Below are 22,748 nucleotides of genomic sequence, written 5' to 3'. Positions count from 1 at the left end.
TCCGGCTCGCGGCATAGGTTCAGTTTCCTGTTGAATTTACGCGTTACCTGAGAACGATATAGCTGTTCCATGTCCTCGCACTCCATCCGGAAAAACTGGGTTTGCTGTCTTTGTTTCTGTCTATATCATTCCACGCTTTGACGGGTCCCCTGCTGCGGCATCGACGATCCACCCGTTATGTCTATTCTTTTCAGTGAACCCAACGGTAGCTTCCGCTACGCTGTTTATACCTGCTTTAACACTATTCCAAAAGTCCTAGAGAGGGGCGTTCTGCTCTTCTCACCCGGCAGCGCAGCCTCAAGGCATATCGCAGTGGCGACTTGAGGTAACTTGAGTCGTTTCAGATTGTACTGTGGCGGACGACGGTACTAAATGTTGGTTACAACGAGAAGTCAGAAATTAAAGAAAAGAAGAAAACTTTTCCCAATTTAAATTCTACTATTTATATAATAACAGTATAAGTAGTAGTAATTTCAAGTTTCTACTAAGACGCTTCAAAAACTTCAGTCAACGAGAAGTCTTTGGCGCACTTTCATCATCAAAAGGTAATGATTAGAATCAATGTTTGCGCCACAATAGGTTCTTACTTGTTGCGAAGCCCACACTCGTGTGATTTGATTTTCTCACACACACATACTCATTCTAACGAAAACGCCAGCATAAGCATCCTTTTCGAACTCTCGCTCTTATTTATTCGTGCACTGTGACAAGTTTTTGCGAGTGTGTATTAGCTAACAACTAAAGTCGTCGTTCGTCATTGCAGCTCGAGCTACTGATACCGATTACTCGCAAGAGCTAACACTCCCGTCCGTGAGTAGAATCGAGGACGAAGATGAAGATGAAAAGAGAAAGTAATAGAAAATCTGTATCCCAGTGCACCACTAGTCCTCACGGGCAGCTGACTGCTCACGTGTTATTTGACTCGTGAGTAAGCTATGTAGGAAGACGATATGAGGCTGTGCGTTCGCGTGTGTGTAAGTAGTAGAATGTCTGCACACAGCAACTGCGGCTGTTTGTCTTACGATTGTGTAAGCGTTGAATGCTGTGCTTCTCATACTTTCTCGCGTGAGAGTATGCATCGTTGGCTTGTTGCTTGATTTGCAGCATTGGTTCTATCGTTGATGATATCCGCGAAGTCAATCAACGCGTGGTCGATTTGCGAGTCCGTCTGTTGTGATGATCTCCTGGTGTACTGATATGCCGGAAGTAGATACTTCGTATGGCTATGCCAGAAGTGGATATTTCGGATGGCAATATTTTTAGAGGCAAAAAAGCAAAGTCATAAGCATAAACGTCCTTTAGAACTTCGTCTTTTTCTTTATCGACATCCTTCGTAACCGATTAAGAGTACAGGGTAATTATAGGGCTAGTGCAACGATCCTACTAACTCTATAGCAGCACCGCCCAGACGAGATTCGGACATACGATGACCGGACGGTACGTGTCTGGTGTTAAATTAGTATCCGAAAACTGTACGAATTCACACATTACGCATAGCACACTAGATCACCGCGTGCGACGGACACGGTCTGACGCGTATGGGAAACAACAACGAAACAAACTTCACGGGTCACTTTAGAACGTTTCACTAAACGATTCCAGCATGAAAATGTATTTTCCGGAAGAACTTGCGGACAGTCACCTTTACTATTGCTTCGCTAATTGTGTTGCAACGACAGCCCAGCAAGAATATGGTTGTAAATTTTCCGACTGTCGACTACCTAATGTAAGTAAGTTAATACACATGCAGACATAATCATTTTGTAGCACAATAATTTTAATTCAGGGACATTTACGATGATCCCAAGACACGTACAAGACAAGTTGCAGCACAGTCCCGTGTCACATTGGGAGGTGATGTGAAGAGTTCTGAATCGGGTTCATATGCATCCAAATCTAAACCTAAGTGGTTTGATTTTTGCAGGATTATAGTAGCAAAAGTGGAGGCGAACCCTCAATTTACGAAAAATATGGTTGTTGCTATTCATACGTGTCAGACCGTCTCCGTCGCACGCAGTGATCTAGTATGCTATGCGGTATGTATGAATTCGTGCAGTTTCAGATACTAATTTAACAATTAACACGTTAATTTTAAATTTAAATTGTAACGAAACTAAACGAGATAAAAAATTCACGCCAAACGAAGCTAAACCAGAGCTATAAGTTGGTAAATAAAAGCAATCAACTGTATTACACTTTTTAGGAGAAATTTTATAAAAACACTTTAAGAAACACTTATTTTAAAGTTTTTTGCTTTTAAAAAGTTACTAAGTTTCACGAAATAGGCGGTTTAACGGTAATTTTCAACGTAAAATTTTTTCAGTTTTTGAGTAAAAGCAACACAATTGAGTATACTTTTTGCGCTAGAGCTAATTCAAGGGAAACAGAACCGAAAACTTGGTTGGTAAACGGCTGGATAATGCGGAATATAGACCCCATAGTGGTCGTTAGCCTCTTATCCAGCAACTCCGATCCCGACCTCCTCGTGGTACCAGCCGGAATACGAGCAACCTTAGCGGAGATCGGGTAACCAACCCCGGTGGAAACTAAGGTCGTATACTAACCGGGAAGGAGGTATAGTGAGTCTCGGCACTATAAGATGGCAGCCCCATCGCGAGACTCGGTAGTGTTGCCCCAGTACGGCTACATACCTAAATTAAAAAACTAACAACATTCAAGCATATTCGGAGCGGAATATTCGGCATCGACCTAGGCGACGGAACAAGGACGACGAATGGAGACTCGGTACTTGGAACTACAGATCACTAAATTTCGCAGGTTGCAAGCGGGTGCTGATTGAACAGCTTGAACCCCGCAAACTCGGCATCGTAGCTCTGCAGGAAATCTGTCGCAAAGGAGCGAAGGTATGGAAGATCCGTGGCGGAAACGCCCAGTTTTAGAGGGTCGGGTTTTCTCTAACATCACGAACGTACGCTCCCGTCGGTGTGCGGATATTGATTCTTACCATTACCTAGTAGCAGTACATGTGCGCTCAAAGCTGTCCACCGTATACCGGACACGTCAAAGCCGCCCTCCTCGGCTGAACATCAGGCAGCCACAAGCAGCCATAACCCACAAGCTGCCGAGAACTACGCGCGAGTACTGAATGAGGCACTGCCTTCTTCCGAGGAGTTAGCTGCTTCAAACCTCGAAGACGCTTGGGGCAGAATACGCTCGGGCATCGGAGAGGCCGCACTAGGCACTAGGTATTGAGCCTCGGAGTACACAAAATGATTGGTTTGATGGGGAATGCCAACAAGCGATGGAGGAGAAAAAATGCTTGGAAAAATTATCTAAGTATTACCACTAGAGAGAACCTGGCAAAATACCGACGAGCTAGAAACCAGTTGACCACGATCCTGAGGAGAAAAAAGCGCCAAAAGGAGGACAGAGATCGTGAAGAATTAGAGCAACTATTCCGAGCAAATGACACGCGCAAGTTTTATGAGAAGGTGAACCAAACTCGGAAGGGCTACACACCGAAACCTGACATGTGTAGGGACGAGGGAGCGAATCTAATTACAAACGAGCGCGAGGTGGTCGACAGGTGGAAGCAGTTCTTCGATGAACACCTCAATGGCGAAGTCGCAGAAGGAGGCGGAACGGAAATTAACCTAGGAGCGCCCATGGAAGATAGTAATGTCCTAGCACCTGATCTCCAAGAAGTCAAACGAGAAATCGGGCTGCTGAAGACCAATAAAGCCGCTGGGAAGGACCGCCACCGGGAGAGCTTTATAAACATGGCGGAGAAACGCTAGCAAAGGCTCTACACTGAGTTATTTCGAGGATTTGGGAGGAGGAAAAGCTACCGGAGGAATGGATGGAAGGAGTGGTTTGTCCCATCTACAAAAAGGGTGATCGGCTACACTGTTGCAACTATAGTGGTATCAGCGCCTACAAGGTACTCTCCCAGATCCTGTTACGCCGGCTGTCACCGATAGCACAAGGTTTCGTAGGGAATTATCAAGCGGGTTTCATGGGGGCTCGCGCAACTACGGACCAAATTTTTACTATCTGACAGATCTTGCAGAAATGTCGGGAGTACAACGTGCCCACGCATCACATCTTTATTGATTTGAAAGCAGCATACGCTACAGTCGATCGAGACCGAGAGGCAAGACACTGTTGAAAATATATTACTTTTCCCTATGAAAATATTTTTTCAACCTTAATATATTTACCTTCCCACCCATAATATAACCTAAAGCCCTATAAAGTTCTACATTTATAGGGCTTTAATAGGGCCTAATATATTAATATATGATAATATTATGAAGTGTCTTGCCCCTCGATCGAGACAAGCTATGGCAGATAATGCACGAATACGGTTTTCCGGACAAACTGACGCGACTGATCAGAGCTACATTGGATCGAGTGATGTGTTTGGTACGCATCTCTGGGACACTCTCGAGTCCCTTCGAGAAGCGGCGAGGGTTTAGACAAGGTGACGGTCTATCTGCATGCTGTTCAACATCGCTCTTGAGGAGGTGATCCGACGAGCGGGCATCGAAACGAGAGGCACGATTTTTACCAAGAGTAGCCAACTTGTAGGCTTTGTAGATGACTTCGATATCATTGCCAGGAACTTTGCGACGTCGGAGGCAATCTACGCCAGACTGAAAGCGGTGTCTAGGAGAATTGGGCTAAAAATAAATGCGTCGACGACCAAATACATGAAAGGATGAGCCTCTTCCAACGCAAAACAAACAAAACAAACGCGCGCCTCTCACGGACGGTAACCGTTGACGGTGACGAACTAGAAATGGTAGAGGAGCTCGTGTATTTGGGATCGCTGGTGACATCCAAGCGGGAAATCGTGCCTACTTTGCCCTTCGTAAAACGCTACGATCAGGAAGCATACGCCGCCGCACGAAGCTAACAATGGACAAAACCATTATTAGATCGGTAGCTCTTTATGGACTTGAACGTGACGCTGCTTACGGAGGACACACGCGCCCTTGCCGTGTTTGAGCGCAAAGTGCTGCGGACGATATTTGGCGGAGTACAAACAGAAAGCGGAGAGTGGCGGAGGCGTATAAATCACGAGCTACAGGCACTGCTTGGGGAGACTTCCATCGTACATCTAGCGAAAGCTAGTAGGCTACGGTGGGCCGGACACGCCGTAAGGATGCCGGACGCCAGTGCGACGAAAATAGTCCTCTTCAACAACCCCACCGGCACCAGGAACCGGGGGCCTAACTTCTGAGACGACTAGGAAATTGGTGACGAGTGGCCCAAGACCGAGTTGAATGGAGACGAGTGCTTGAAACAGCACGAGCCACCGCGGCTCTATGCTGCTGAAGAAGAAGAAGAACCGAAAACTTAAAATGTTTAATAACTCTGTAACGATTTAGATTTGACCAGATAAGCGTAGAAGGGTTTTATTCGTTAAATGTGGTCCTCTATCCCCCTCCCCCCTGAAATATTTGCACTAAGCTACAACACCCTATATAAATCATCAAAATTTATTTTAATATGGCCAAGCGATGTACATTCGAGCTTTTAAAAAGAAATGGTACACTCATGAGTAATAATTTGAATACAAAACCAATATTTTCAATGACATAAAAAGTAACAAAGAATATAATATTCTAGAAGGAGCACCAAAAAAGCTGGTATTAGAATTTTAATATTTTGTGTAGTGATCTCCATCATTCCGAGAAAATTGATTGCAAGCTGTTTTGATTATAATTCCTTTGATTTCAATTATGTAGCTAATTTCATAAATTACCAAACATTCTAAAATTGTACCGATAATGCATATTTCGTATACCAAAGATATGATTGAATTCCAGCAATCACATTCAAACTTTCTTGCGATTCGTTTCGTTTTTTATGATAAATTGATTGGTAAACTCAATAACCTCTATAGAATTTAGAAAGCATAAACCTAAACGTGCTAAGGGTCACCAAACACATGAATGAAAATCGATACACCACTTACCGGGGATTTTCGCAGCATCCGTTTCCATCTTCTGTTTGAATCGTTGCCGCAGTGTTTCCACCACCTCCGGGCCGGGATTCAATGTCTCTGGCAAGGTCATGTTGGAAGCACTTAATGCGGTCGAACTTTTTTTGATATGATTATTATGGATCAGACTTATTTGATTGCTCTAGCAAGTTGCACAAGGTAGAATATTGGTTGACAATCTACTTGGCACTTCTTATTCACTAATTTGGCACTTATTTTCTTTTTTTCCCAAACTAATACAACCGGCACAGATGAGTCTGCAACTACTAAACATTACAAACCAATGATGTCTGGCTCAACATAGATTGCACAAATTCCGTAAATTCGGATTTACTTCACTTCATTGGCCGTTCGTTGTGGTTAGCGTCTCAATCGTTTGCTGCTCTCAGCGTGCATCAGTAGCATGGTAGCATGGCATGCACATTTGTGGGTTGCTTCACAACGGCAATCGATGCTGCCACTTTTGGAAGGTTTTCGCTTGAAATATATGACACAGCCTTCAGCGCTTCTATAGTATTGTCCCGGCATAGTTTACTCAGTTAGTCGTTTAGACAGTACTCCAGCCTTCACATGATTATAGCTCGCACAGATCTACCGCACTGCCACACTGCAACAACCGTAGGCGATTCTGAAAGTAATTTTCTGAAGGTGAACAATATTCAAACCACTGCTCGTGTGAATACCAGCCAGCGCTCTGGTACCTAACGATGATGGTTTCCACAATTTTGTTGTTCGTATGAGAAATTCGGTACTTTGCTGTATAGCGTTCACTTAAAGCTATACGCTATCAGTAGGTATCTAACAGATTTGTGCCGCCTAATTGTGACACCTGTCGAACGATAAAATCTACCAGGTGTTCGGCAGTGATAGGATTTTGGGGTGTTCACCAGTGGTTTTATTACGTTTCAGCAAAATAGTTTTGATTAAATTCGGTACGGGATTCACTGTCGCAGAAGAAAGTCTCGTATACAATATTTTCCCATGATCAAAGAAAAGAAAAACACTGCAAATGCGCCATGAGAATTATTTTCCGAAAAAAAATAATACAAGGTGCGCTAGAATACGTCGATACAATATCGAATCCTGCTTTATTTTGAACTAGTGCATTGTGCAGAGATTAGAAAACAATAGATTTACTGTGTGCTTCATGAAAATTATCCATAAAGTAAACAAAAACGTTCTTGGCACCATGAAATAACAAATAATTGATTTCACAATGGTATATTGTATTGATGGCTATAACAAAAATTCAATGTTTTGTTTGTTGAAAACGACTCAACCTCTATTGAGAATTAGCGTGATAAAATTCGCCTCACTTTAATATGCAGTGCACTTTTTAATAGTCTCTGTCGCTATACATTAGCAATTTACATTTTTGTCACCGAGTAATCGGAATGCCGTCACTTACATCCGGCATGTTCAATATTGACAAAACTGAAACTTAACCCATAGATAGTCACCAACAATTAATCGTTTTATGAGTACTGTATATAATATAACATTGTGTGACGTATTAATAAACATTATGTAGTTTGTGCGATTACTGATAAGAACTGGTCAAAAGTCCAAGTAACGACGATAATAGATACTGTACGATGCTCTGTGTACACTTTTTATGCATTTAGCATACAAAATCCAACCCGCTTATCACGATAGACTACCACTGGATATTTTAAACACGTGTTCCTATCAATGCACACGTAATTTTTTGTTTTGTTCGCCAAGTATGATAATTTCTCTGGCCTCTATGTGTAAGAAACAATAATGCACATTCTACACTACCGTAAAATACTAATCACGTTGAAATAATCACCTATAACCGAAGGAAATTACACTATTATTAAGCGAGTTACAGCGGCTTGACAGCTATTTCACGGAAAACAATGCACTTGTGTCGACCCGACGCGGAATATACACAAACACGAGCTCGTCTCCGCCGCCGTCGAAAGCTGGGATAAGTCTGACGGCTGACCAGCAGCGACTCAGAAGCGAGCACCACCGCCGCCAGTAGAATTAGGTGGTGAACTACGCTGTTCTCTACAGCGCGCTTAAAGTCAGTTTGTCTGTGTTCTGTGGCTGACTTTGTACGTGCGATTGTCGGAGTTGGTTTGGTGTCTCCCCGCGACAAACAGATTAACCAAACCAACAACAACGATGAACTCACGCTAATAATGAGATGCGGCCATGCGGCATGTGCGCGGAGGTTGGCGGTGCGTTACAATGCGGCTCACTTGAATACTTGGGAACCAACAGTGAAAAATTCGACTGCAAGTTGGAGAATGAAAAAGTTCATCGCTTATGATTACTTCAGTACGTAAGCCATTATGTGACTTTTATTTTGCGCAACATTGGAGATAATAGTGATGGGAGAATTAGTAATGATACCAACATTTTTTAGATTACCAAAATATTTTAGGCGTTTAGAATCTTGTTTGCGAATATTCTTTCAATTTCATAGAAACCTTGTTTGCGCTCAGCTTAAAAAATAATATGTCTGTTATCTACTTATTTTATGTATAATTGTTCAGCAATGATTTGTGATTTCGGTAAACAATTTCAATGACCGAAACTTCTTTTTTTTTCGTTAGGGCAACATACAATTGCTCCCGTCTTGTCACCAACCACTGTATCTGCTGTCGGCTAATGTAATGCGAGCTATTACTATATACCTACATAACCTATAGGTGTATATATGATTGCTTACTTTTTATTTCTGCACAGCCTCGGCTGAAATTGAGTATCAAGTTTTCAAGTTCAGCGGTTTGCGCTTTAAAGTTGATGTATGTTTTGCCGCGGTCCGCAACATAAATGCGAGATACCTTGCACGTGATAGCCGGTTGAGCCTTGTAATTGTATGCGTGTGTTATACCTAAATATTGACCTAAAACTGGAGTGCCTTGATCCGTTCGTCTCAGAGAAAAAAAATTTTTGAGATGAAGTTCGGGACCGTTCAGCGACAAGCAGCCATGCAGGGTGTTTTCAGTTGCCTTTTCTTCGTCTGCGTGCGCGCTTTTCAAGGTCGAGGTTAAAATTCCTACTTTGCACTTCAAGCACCAATTTGCACGAAGCCTGACATGTGATTGTTCTAGATAGTACATTTCTGATAGCAGATGATATTTTTTTATTTTCGTTCGGTGTAATCGTGCTTCACTTAATCAAGCTTTCCGGATGATTTGCGAGAATAACACTGTGGAGTCATTTCGCTACTCAGTAATGATGACATTGTTTATGTAATCGATACCGTTCGTTAATTTTCGGTATTTGAGTTCTAGCAATAAATGCGAATTGCTAATTGAAAGTAGCGAATGAGTCATTGGTAGTCATAGTGTGAGAACTCTTTGTGCCGCATGAAATTTTAATAACTGATAGAGTAGATATCCCTACCTTTTTCGAAAAGGCTTAATTTTATTAAAAATCTGCAATTGCAAAAATTCCCATCTCTAAGGAAAAATGGATAATTAGAGTTATCGGATCTTCTGTTGCACTGAAGATTTTTCTACTCAGAAAAAAATTAAAAAAAGCAAAAAGATTCGGTTTGTCTTTGTCATTATTTTAGAGACTTGGAATAGAATCAAAGCTCGAAGAACCACAGTCCAGTTATAAAACGACACCTTAGGGTGTAATATTGTCGCCGAAGAAAAGAAACCTGACGAACTCTTCAGTACACTGTAGCGAGTTTCGTATTTCAAGAGTTAAGTTTTAACTTTAGTAAGTATATTGACTTAATAAATGTACTAAATCACGGAGAACGTTTTTAAATTATTTTCTGAATTTTATTCGGAATTCTCTGAGGCAATTTTCCTCCTTTTTGTGAAATAAAATGTCCAAATCGGTATATAGCATTGCCAGTCTAAAAGTTTGGTTATGAATCAAGAGTTTATTTTTTAAATAAAGTCGAGAATCTTTGTTTATTAGAGATAATAAACATCTCATATATTTATTACATCTTGAAACTAAACAAGTTTTCAATGGTGTCCTTGAAAGTGAGTTTACTTTTAGTATAAGCTAGCCCCAGGTAGTTAACCTGGTCAGACCAGCTCAACAAAACAGCTTTATTCATCTTGATACGCATACAAGCGCGGGCAAGGCGAATGAGAGCGTATCACCGAAAGTTTGAACGACAGCAAAAGAAAAACGAATTAAACCACCCATGCATGACTTATATACTTTTACGGCAACGGACCTTTACCAAATACAGCGCCGAACGAAATATTGCTTTTCAGTTTTGACGGTCTTAGACAGGTATTACTCAAACACGTTCCTCGAACATCAGTTGATCATGCGCAACGCACAATATTGCAAAGCCTGTCCCTGAGTCAACGACCGCTTCCTGGTTCTGCTGCAAGCGATAGCTTTGGGGCCTCTTTCATCAGTATTATTTTCTTTCAATTAGCATATTTGATATAACTCATGATTCACAAGTCTGTTTCACACTACAGACTACATCTTATTATTTATTGCCACGCCAAGTTATACTTAAAGAATTCGAACACTTGTCGATCAGCCTCTTTCATCTCTTACATTGTATATCCAGCGACAGCTTTTTGCGACCATTCAAACTATTTCAGCTGGTGGCCGTATCCGTGGATGCAACTCGTAATTTGGTTTCCTCGAGTACTTCAAATTATTGCCCATCCAATTCAACGTCAGTGACAATACGCTTTGTGTCATCTATAGTACCAACCCAAATAACATGTATTCTGCAACTGGTCTTAGTTTGGTAAACAGGATACGGAAGAACACTCTAATGTAAAACAATCTGAGTGTCACATCTTGTTTAAGATTCAAAATCAGTTTGATGCGATGAATAATATTTGTGTGATGTTTAATATTAGCAGAGCTAAATATAAATGTCGAATGCATTCAAACGCAGTGCTTCGATGATCACTTGAATGGCACCCAGGCATCAGCTGAGAAAGATGGTATCGAAGCGGAGCTTATCAAAATGGATGGTTTATATGCACCGGTTAATTGCTAGAATTTGGAATACGGAACAGCTAACGGAGGAGTGGCAAGTTGCGTTTATCTGGCCGATCTCAAGAATGGTGGTAAGTTGGAATGTGAGAACGATCGAGCGATCACCGTTCTCAATGCCGCCTACAAAATGCAGTTCCAAATAATCAACGTATCGACGTATCGGTAGATCCTCCAAAAACGCCGACAATATAGAGTTTCTACACACCATTTGTTCGTTGGTTTCAAGGCCGCATCTGATACCATGGACCGGAAAGACCAATGGAAAATCATGGACGAGAACAGCAACAAGGCGTTATGAACCAAGCGGGTATTAACATGTGGGCACGATCTTCAACAAATCTTGTCAATTCGTTTGCTTTTCTGCTTTGTTGATGACATGGATATTAACGGCAAAACAACTGTGGTGGGGGCTGAACAGTACACCAGACTACACCACGAAGCAGAAAAGATTGAGTTAAGGTCTCTCTCTCTCTCACTCTCTCACTCTCTCTCTCTCACTCTCTCTCTCTCTCTCTCTCTCTCTCTCTCTCTCTCACCAGTCGTCACCACACGTCGTCGGAACCTAAGTCAACTGTTTATTAAAGGTTTATTAGTTATCAACCATAAGAATCCTACCGAAAAGCAGCCTTCAGAGGGAAATTTGTATTTTAACATACTAAATAACCGTGTAGGACAAAAAGCAAAGCAAAGCCTAGGTGCTACATTCCGTTATCGAAACTTAACCTTCTGTTTTTGTACGACAGACTTCGCAGCCAGCTGTTAAAGTACAGGGCAATTGCAGAGCCAATTGCTACGATCCTATTGAATCTAACAGCCTCTCCCAACCGAGATTCGAACATACGACGACTGGCTTATTGGACCAGCGTCATACCTCGAAGCCAACTGGGAGGCTGTAGATCATTAAAAAGTGTGTGTACAGTTATTGAGCAGAATTGAGTGCTCTCTTTATATTTCGCAACCAGCAACGGCAATATAACAACGGACCAAGTCTTCGCCCTTCGGCAGATCCTCCACAAGTGCCGCGAACTCCGAGTCCCCACGCATCACCTGTTTATCGATTTCAACGCCGTATATGATAGTGTGAACCGACAAGAGCTATGGAAAATTTTGGACTAAAACTGTGCATCGATGAGATGGACTAGCTTATCTGGAACTCCTTTACGCCTAAGTGCGCCCCAAATGTTTTCGTGGTTGAGTCGGTCGAACACCTTTTCGAAGTCAACGAACACCAGCAGAAGAGAGTCCTGGAATTCGTTGATCTGCTCCAATATAATGCGGAGCGTTGTGATATGGTCTACACATGATCGGCCAGCACGGAATCCAGCTTGCTGCCACCGGAGAGTAGCGTCGATCTTCTCCTGGATCCGGTTGAGGATTACCTTACAGAGTACTTTGAGAGTAATACAGATCAATGTGATGCCACGCCAGTTACAGCATTCCGTTAAGTCTCCTTTCTTAGGGACTTTGACCAATATGCCCTGCATCCAGTCCACCGGAAAAGTTGCGGTTTCCCATATATTGCTGAAAAGCTGATGCATCATCTGGGCTGACAAAGATGGGTCAGCTTTGAGCATTTCGGCTGAAATACAGTCTATCGCTGGCGCTCTATTGGATTTCATACTCTTGATGGCTGCTACAAGTTCATCCAGCGATGGCACCTCCGTGTTGACGCGATTAATTCGACGAACTGTAGGGGTCATACGCTGCAGGTTTTGTTGGTCTCTGACATTTGAAACTTGGAAGAGTTGTTCAAAATGTTCAGTCCATCGTTTAAGCTGTTTGGTACGGTCAGTCAATAGCTGACCAGCTCTGTCCTTTAGCGGCATCTTTGTATTCATCCTGGCACAACTAAGGCGGCGAGAAATATCGTACAACAAACGGATATTACCATTGGCAGCGGCGGTTTCTCCTTGTTCGGCTAGGGAGTTAGTCCAGGCTCTCTTGTCGCGCCTACAAGCACGTTTAACAGCCCTCTCCAGTTCGGCGTATCGTTGACGAACAGCTGTGTTAGCCGATCTGGTCCGCGCTCGCTCAATGCCGGGTTTCGCCTCTCTCCGCTCGTCGATCTTCCTCCAAGTTTCATCCGAAATCCACTCCCTCCGCCCACTGCGCGCTTTCATCACTGGTCGCGCGGGTTTCATCACTGGTCGTGATGAAGGCGTTCTTGATGCCGGTTTATTGCTCTTCGACGGTTCCACCAGGTGGCAGCTCCGAGGCTCGAAGCATTTACGCGAAGACAAAATATGTTGTCATAGTCGGGCCATGTTGTACAGGTTGGACCACTGCAGAAAATCTAAGACATACGTATTGAAATTCTATATAGAGACATGAAAAGAATGAATTCCGTAAACAACGGCTCATATAGGTACAAATACCCTATTTTTAATAGCATTTTTGCGAAATTTTGGCGATCTTATAAAATCGATATTGCTACAATCGTCTTTTCCGAAATGTACAACTACAATAAAAAAAAAACAACTAAAATCAAGGTTTTTATCGTATTAATTTTGCGTATTAATCGTGTTAATTTATTCTCTAGCGATTATTGGACTTCTGCGGTTAAAATTATGGTGGCCCAACCATGACTACTCAAGTGGCTCGACCTTTACAAATAGCACTTTTCTAGTATTTCACCTTAGCCTTCTCAAACACTTCACTGGAAGGGATTTTTCTATAGTCTTCGTGTGCAGCTCAACACACTTCATACATTTTCAAAATTTATCTCGATAATTGCATTTCATGAATCATTTCTTGAAGAAAAGTTCATTGCGCTTGGAAAACTTTTTTTGTAAGATTTAGTCACTGAATTCAGTATAGGTGTTTTGAATATACGATTGAAACTCACAATATTGTGAAAAGTTAGCTATCACAGTAAGAAGTTTTACAATGGTTGTATCATAGATATCATGAGTTACTAAAACTGTAAAATCGTGGCGGCCCGACCACAACAGTGGCCCGACGATAACGACAATACCCTACTTTTAACTTTTTAACGAGACATCAGACCACAAAGCAATTCAATAGTGACATACTAGGAAATAATACCTTTCAAGAAAAGTAATAGCAAATAATCGGTTGAGCCATCTCCGAGAAACAGGCGATATAAAATAAAGCACTTCACATATACGCACACACATACAGACATTGCACAGTTCGTCGAACCTTATCGCTTAGTAAATGTGACTCTGATCTGCGGGCCTCGGATCAATTTCGTGTTTTTCGACAAATTCTTAAACCTTTGTTATGGTAAAAAAACCCGATTTAATCCACCTAGTGGTGAAAGGAACCTTTGTTATACGGTCTTACTTGCTATTTGAGATAGAAATCGACACGTTTTCGGAACATAATTCATCTATTAATCAACTTTGCGTAATGCGTTGGTTTACATAAAATTTTTGAAAATTGAATAAGTTTACAAATTTTGAACAAAATCGGAACACTTTTAAATTTTGATAGATCCTTTTTTCATGAAATTGCTGAGTAAGGATAAGTAAGTTGTTATTAATTTGAGTAAGTGCAAATAAAAGTAAGTTGTAAGAGGAAATTTTATTCTTTAACATATACATTGCCTAGTAAAGGCCTAGTTTATAGGTTTTTGAACTATGCATAATTTCCTGTAATGCCATTCTATTTGATGCACATCAATAGAGTTTTCTAGAATAATTTTCATCAATTTTTATTAACCTTCGGTTACTCACGCTGTTGTATTTTGTACAACACATGTAGGTTTTTCAACGCCATATTGTTATAAAGTTACAAACCGTTGTTTAACTAACGTATATTCTTCAATAAACTTATTCTGAGCAAAATGTCATAATTGTTCAATGCATTAATAATTTAAATTGTTGGGAAAATAGATCAGCATAAACCGCCATCACAGAAACGAAGCAATCAGCAAGCGAGGTGTACCGCAATTGACCCCAAGTGGAATTTTCTCTCGTTTCTCCATATGGACAAATGGTGTCTGTATGCAGCAAAACTACCCAATGTAAAATGTTTAAAATGTATCCGTCTGCTGGTAGTCGAGTAATTCGTAGTCAAAATTAGGGTATTTTTTATAATCAAAGTTCTACAGTTCCTAAACAAGCAAATATAGAGGTATACTATATTCAGCAAAATTGTGTATTTTTATCATTTGTACAACTTTGTAATACATGAAAAAGTCATACTACAATTACAAAAAGAGCAAAAATATAAAACCTGATTTTACAAATTCATATACAATAAATAAGATTTTTCTATCTTAGCTGCAGAGATGGAAGGTTACTGTCTTTAGCAAAATTTCTTGTAATAATATGCTCTATAACTTTGCAGAACACATCAATGTGTTATATTGACACTGAAGAAAAATAATTTTTTTTATTCACTTTTAGGGGGATTAATCAAAATTTAGATTCCACCAGACGATAGAGCTTTTAATTTCAAGAAACTATTCTAAAGGTTCGATAAACCTAAAACCAAGTTTTCCCAGTCAAAACTCTAGTACGCACGTTTTCTTTGGTTTGAGGCTATTGGGCGCGCGAGTAACTGCGTTACAAAAGTTGGCGCGAGTGTTCGAGGGTTAATATCTTTTGACCGCTACAACCAATTCTTATGAAATTTTGCATATATATTCGTAGTGTCAAAACCTCTCGTTTGATATTAAAATAATTGAAATTAGGTAAATTATCTTGGTTAAAATCATTATAAATTATTGTTAATTTTGGTGTGGTGTATTCGATTGCTCATAACTTTCAAATTAAACGTCCAATCAAAAAACCATTCAATAGTGATCTATTAGGATATATTATCTTTCAAATGAGACTAATAGCGCATAAACCGGTTCGGCCATCTCTAAGAAACAGGCGATAATTATTACCTTGTCAAAACAGGTTTTTTAAGCATAACTTTTAAACTACTTGTTTGTTTTCAATTAAAAATTGCTGAATAATTTAGCTTTAATAAGAGCTTTTATTTGATACTAAGAACGCTGAAATCGGTCGTGTAGTTCTAGAGAAACCCGTGTCACGTATTTTTCACATCTTTGCTTATAACTTTTAAACGAAACGTCGTGTCACGAAGCAACTCAATAGTGATCTACTAGACAATAATACCTCTCAAACAAAAGTAATAGCGAACGATTCGGTTCAGACATCTCTGAGAAACAGGCGATAGAAAAAATCATTACATACATACACACACACACACACACACACACAGACATTGCTCAAATCGACGAACCCTATCGATTGGTATATGTGACTTGGCCCTCCGGGCCTCGGATCAATTTCGTGTTTTTCGACCAATTTTTAAACCTTTGTTATAGTATAACAAAGGTAAAAAGGTAAAAACGAGACATGGACAACAAATGGCAAATTAATGGCTGTGTAGTGTAGAACCAGGTTTTTCCCTTAATGGGTGGATGTAACTTAATGGCATAGCCAATAGAAGCGCTCCATTTCTTAATTTGATCCTGCCCAACGAAGCCACAATACCCGTCTGCACCGTGTCAGAAACAATTGAGCCTTTGATCACTCTCGCACAGACCATCCTGCTTTGGACATTCTGTTGAATCTCCCAACATCGATGCGAAAATTAAACCACACAAGTGTGGGCTTTGCTACACTGTTCGGAGGTGTTTTTTTTTGTATGCCAGAAGGGCATTGGTTTAAAAGGCCACTGCGACAGTCTTAATGATCGTCTTTCGTGGCAGGCCCCGATTGCTGTACACAGTTTATGGACCGCTCGTACCCATTAATGCAGTTGAGCGGCATAGTTGTAATCCTGTGCTCCAATTCGGTACTACATGGTTTATAAAGCCAATGACCGTTTTGGGATTTCGGCTTCGTACCTGAGAAGGAAACTTCCGAAGAAGTTGTACCTTGATAATGCAAGAGCACCGCAATTGCAGAGCAGATGCGCTGAACTTTCAGATTCAGAGTTACAAAAGCGGCGACACCTGATGATACTTTTCCGATATTCTTTAAATGATAAAGAGCGGGGCTGTGTCCTGTTTAGAGTCCTGTGATTGTGCGTAGCTCACTACGAGTAAATGGAGTAGTTTTTTAGCTACTGCAGGGTTTGGGTAGATAAACTGTTTAGCTTGTCTACATCCCTGTGTTTGATTCCAACGGGAAACTATTTTTAGCTTTTCCCATGTCATCAGTTCGCCTTTCACGGCGGATGTGGAGGTGCCCAGAAACGGTTCAAGACCAATAAATTGCTGAGCTGATCCTAGTCTTGCTAGGTAGTCAGCAAATTCATTGCCCTCGATTCCGGCATCCAAATAAAACTTTGTTTAGGTGGAAGAGCTCCCTCAATGCTGTGCGGCACTCCCAAACTCATTTGAACACGCAGTTGTCGGACTTGAGTGCCCCTAGCTTGGCTGTCCGTGATGATACCGATTTTCGCTTGCCTGTACCTTCGTTTCAACCATAATGTGGCACAGCTATATCACAGACAAACAGACATAACTCTTGGAAGAAAAATCAACAAAAATTTTCGTACCTCACATTTAGCCAGAAGCACCATCTATGATCGACATTCCCAAATATCAAATAGCAACAGGAGTATCCCTCGAAGTAGCAAGTATTTTTTGTGGGGGATTCCCCTTCTTTCATCAAAAAGCGCCACTTTGACCAAAACGGAGACATTCCCAACTAAACCCAAATTTGAAACGACGGTTTAATCGGTACGAAGAATGGAAAACGAGTGTTATGTCTGTTTGTCTGTGGCTATATATTGCATATACTTCTGCTTGAAAAACGGTGGGCCACTTTCCTAATGAGATAGTTTCCCTGATGCCGGTTCCGTAGACTCCGGAGCCTGTGCAGGCCCCCATTTTTCAACCGTCAGTAAAAAGCAGATAGTTCCAGAAGGACGATCGGGCCCTCCGTTATTCCACATTGAGCGATCTGTTTCAATCACCTCTACTAAGGGTTACTAAGGGTGTCAGTTTGATCTCCCGAAGTATGCGAAGATGACCGATTTGGTCTCCTTCGACTATAATTTTACTCCTTTGCGACCGTAGAGCGCCAAGCTCTGCTTCCTTCTTCACATGGAGATGCAAAGGCAGTAAGCATAGCATTGCCTCCATGGCTGCAGTAGGTGCTGTACGCATGGCTCGGAGGTGTTACTTGCTCCACTTACGAAATTATTTAACAGGTCACTGCAAGAGAACAAATTTCCCGAACATCGAAAATTCTCATTTATGTTCCCTGTTCATAGAAATGATGACAAGGGAGACGTTCGGAGTTACAGAGGTACCACTTATCACCTCCTTATGCTGCTGTTTAAAAGTTTTTGAGATCATTATTTGCGGAGATTCCAATTATTTAGGCTCCCACGCGTCAATTATCAGCGTGGTTTTTTTCCTGCGTATCCCACACACGGTTGTAATTTAGCAATTTAAACCACCAGTTTTTTGTCATTCACTCACCTCTGTATCCCTCCTTGTTTATTTTCAATTTATTAGTAAGTACGGAATAATTATTACTCAAAAATAAATTTACGTTGGACTCGTATAATTGCTGCATGGCACAATGAGACGCTTTTCTACTCATGTAAGATTTACATTTCAACTGCTCAGCATCGATTTTATCCTAAGCGGTCTGTTGCGACAAATTTGAAAGAAATTGCAACACTATGTATTCGCACAATGGACAACGGCAGACAAGTTGATGCTGTCTACACTGATCTTAAGGTAGCATTTGATCGAGTGGATTACGAAATTTTGTTAAGCAAGAGCTAGTTCTGTTAACTAGAGAAACTTGGAGTCTATAGATTGCCTGATTCAGATCCTATTTGATAAACTGATCGCGTTGCGTTATGTTCGAAGCTGCTTACTTCGAAGTATTTATCAATGTTTCGGGCGTTCCCCAGGGGAGTAATCTTGGAGCTCTTTTGTTCTCGCTATTTATCAATGAACTTTCTGTTATATTACCATCTGGATGCCGCGTGTTTTAGGTCAACGACGCCCAAAATATATAACTAATGATTGCGACTATTTGCAATTATGTGTAGATCGTATGCAGAGTTGACACTGCGCGTCTACAAATGCAATGTGGTAACCTTTCCTCGCAAACAGAAACCGATCATGTTTGCATGCCGATCAATGGCTGGACACACACTTGAGCGGGTTTGCCAAATTAGAGATTTAGGAGTTAAACTTGACTGCGAGAAGACTTTCAAACCTCTACCACGATATACTGACGAAAGTTAAGAGACGATTTAACTTTATATTCAAAATCTCCGGAATTCTCCGCGACTCGCTGTGCTCACAGGCGTTGTATTGCTCGCTAGTCTGCTCAGTTCTTGAGTTGAGTAGTGTGGTATGGTGTCAATACCAAACGTGTTGGATTGATAGATTCAGAAAGTACAAAAAATATTTGTTCGCTAAGCACTTCACTGCTGCCATGGCGTGATGCTAGAACGGAGAAGACTCATTGCACAAGCTTTCTCTGCTGCAAGATCATCACTTCGGAATTCGAGTCGCCTGAACTACTCCGGCAGCTTTACTCTATGCTCCAGAGTGAGTTATAAGTCAACGCAACTTTTTACACCTAGCAGCTCGTAGTCGACAATACGAACAAAATGAGCCAATTCATGTCATTGCCAATGCATTCGACCTCGCGTACAGCATTTTTGAGTTTAACGTTACATTGCATGTTTTTATAAGAAGACTATCGTGATTCTGTGTGTTCGCTCCTTTCATTAAGATATAACATTGTCAAATGAATTTTATATAGTAAATAAATAAATTAATTCTTTACATGAAAATCTTTACATCTAATATAAATCATTCAACAGTGTCAAAAATTTCACCGGCTGATTGTTTTAATGAAATACCGTTCTATGTCTATTGCAACAATGTAGATATATAGTGCCCGTCATCCTCGCGTGTATAGACTTTGACACTGATGTTGAAAAACTGCGTAGACTCGGTCTTCTGAGCTGTAGGTTCTATTTTACTTTTTCGACTGATTTGTATATCTTTGTTAATTATACATATAACAAGGTAACAATTTAGATGAATCATTTCATAAAATAAGACGTAATTATAATTAGTGGTTAAGTTGAGTTCAAAGATTTCAGTTATGTTCTGTGCTCACTGTTCCCTATTCTAACCTTCGTATAAATTTCCAATCTATATTTATGTGTTCCGCGGTGATGATACAGATAAAAAGATAAAGATTATAAATGTATTCCTATCTATCAAGGAAATATTGTAACGACTCAAGGAAACGTGAGGTTTACGATATTTAATAAGCACATATGAAACTCAACTCTATCAATGACATACTACCATTGAGCATTTCATTCACATGGCAGTCAAAATTGTCGATTAACACTAGCATGGTATAAACCTTGGACGTGGTTATCGCGGATATAGCGATGTAGCTTCGCTAGATAGTATGTAAATGATTCTAACGTCTAACCGGCGTAGTCTGCAGATTGAACCAGCAGATGCAGCAGATTGAACCAACAGTTAATGACCTGTGTCGGCTGGTTTTAGCTATCATTTTGGAAACAAAACATTCCTGATACATTTTATGCATATATGTATTACAATAATTCTATTTTAGAACCATTTTAATTCATTCAAATTTAATTTTGCAAATTTTCTGATCGATAATAAATAGACAGTCTAAACGGAATGATTGACAACAAATACCATACCGTAAGATGCTATTTAATCATGCTGCTCTTAGGAAGCCTGAACTAGATTCAACAATGCCATTAAAATTGTGCTTATGCGTTGCCAGCTGAATAAGTTGCATTCATATCCACTTTGTGATTCACGGATTCCTGCTAATTAGTTTTGAACTTGACTAAAGCAAAGCTCACTTCAACCTAGTCAACAGACTGTATTAAATAAATATATGAACAAATCAAACATACGTCCATGAATGCCAAATTGCACATATCTACATACCATTAGCATACCCAGACACTGCCTTCGCGAAGTAAAGTTCATGGATATTTAATGTTATTTTGGTACATTCAAGCTATACCTATACCGAAGATCGTTTATTAAACTTGGATTGAAACTGGTTGTTTGTATTTGCTGTAAACAGCGAAGCTGAATGACGTATAGATGTTTCTAAGTAAACGCACTTTTGGTGAATGCAGTAAAGACCTGTAAACTTGACACTGAATGGAGGTCACCTACGGAAACGTTTTGTACATAACATGAAGCAACTTTACAAAATTAAATATGCGTTTATTGGTTTGCACCTCCGTACTGCGTTGCTGGAATGCAGAAAATCTTTTCCGAAATATTTTTCCCGTCATAAACCTATAAGTTAAATACTTCAAATAGCAGAATGATTAATCCATTCCAAAGCAATTAACGAATGAGTAATGAGTAATGTACAATTTTTGTTAGCTCATACAGACTTTTGTATTTGATTGAAATTTCATATTCGAATAACTAGTTACCCAATTTGCTCAGTAAATAACTCACCACTCACCAGGATTTGGCTACTCCTGTCGCCCAGGTAATTGTTGTTTACCTCACATCTTTCTCTTAGTTTTCGTTGTTTTTTATCCAAATGTGTCAAGGAAATTACCAACATTACCTTTTTGGTTTTGGAGACTGTAGAACGCAGAAAAGAGAAGGATCTTATGTCGGTTCTGTATGATACAAAGCTCATTACCGAGAATGAATTGACAGAACTGGTCGCACTTGTACTTTTGAGTCATCATTGAATGAATGTTGGTCAGTTTATTCTGTCCGTTTAATGATTCACACGATCATAAGCATACTTGCAATGACTAACAGATATACCATATCGAGCTAATTTTCAAACAAAAAAACCATTTGATGTATGCTGCCCAAGTAATAATTTGGGTTTTATTTCACGTTTATTGTGGCTTTTATGATCAAAACTTGTCACAGAAACCGCAATAAGAATGCAATAAAACTCACATTGTTACTTTGCTGACCAGACGTCCCGGATTTAGCGCGACAGTCACGGATTTGGAGGACAAAGCGTTTTTGTATATATTCTATTAGGGTTTATTTCTAATTCACCGTCGTAGTAAGTAAAGCCATTCTTATTTTCATCATTTGTTGAATGGATTTAATGAATACTCCAAAAGTTCTTGTGCTGAATTGACTAAAACACGCTTACCTTCCGATCCGTGAACTTTGATATCACTGAAAAGCGATTATCAAAGCATATTATTGAAATTACGCAACTAACTTTATTTCTTAAATTCGTCGTACCGTTTTAAAATCCGTCCATCAAAATTTTTCATCGTCCGAACTAAAAATCACAACAATGTTTCCGAAGCTAACGTGCATGTATTTGTGTAGGACGGCATGACAAATGTTATTCTGCAAAATTTCTGCAGGTCAGGCAAGTTTTCCTGGCTGTAAAATAACTACAACGCCTTGCGTGAGTTATTTTCATTTATGAATGATGGAAATTAAAACGATTAGTCGACATTTTCTTCTTCGTCGCACGAAAAAACGTAAGAAATTTGGCTAGTAGAACGTCTTTATTGATAAAAGGCTTTTAAATAGATCTCAGCTCAGTTTGATTGATCGCGTATGATAGACAACAAACTAAAATATTAGGCAATAACTAGTTTTGCATTGTGTGTCATAAAAATGCTGATATTTTTAATAATTTGTGTTGGATAGGACGGGAATAGGCAATTACGACGAAGCAGCAACATACCATACGCTATAAATTCATTCGTCAGAGCCAACATATGGTACGGGTGGGTATTTCCAGCCCATTAAACGGTAGCCTGAACAATATTCAGGAATTACGTTGAAACTATATTTATTCGAGACAAGGTTTTTATACCA

General features: G+C 40.2%; 1 protein-coding gene across 6 annotated transcripts in view; it reads right to left on the bottom strand.

Moving 5' to 3' along the window:
- The window catches only part of LOC128738865 (motile sperm domain-containing protein 2-like), a 44,823-nt gene extending 36,871 nt beyond the window's left edge, over positions 1-7,952 (bottom strand). The window contains exons 1-3 of one of the 6 annotated variants that reach the window (XM_053834315.1): positions 7,785-7,952; positions 6,655-6,974; positions 5,945-6,599 (exon numbers count right to left, since the gene is read on the bottom strand). In XM_053834315.1, coding sequence (XP_053690290.1) covers positions 5,945-6,044 — 100 coding nt within the window. In that variant the 5' untranslated portion in view covers positions 6,045-6,599; positions 6,655-6,974; positions 7,785-7,952. The other 5 variants (XM_053834317.1, XM_053834314.1, XM_053834313.1 and 2 more) reach the window with 5 other exon arrangements.
- Between the last annotated feature and the right edge of the window lie 14,796 nt (positions 7,953-22,748).

This window comes from Sabethes cyaneus, chromosome 2 (assembly GCF_943734655.1).
Source record: "Sabethes cyaneus chromosome 2, idSabCyanKW18_F2, whole genome shotgun sequence".
NCBI classification, from domain to species: Eukaryota; Metazoa; Arthropoda; class Insecta; order Diptera; family Culicidae; genus Sabethes; species Sabethes cyaneus.
The sequence above is the reverse complement of the archived record's forward strand: the minus strand, read 5'-3'. Positions and strand labels throughout refer to the sequence as shown.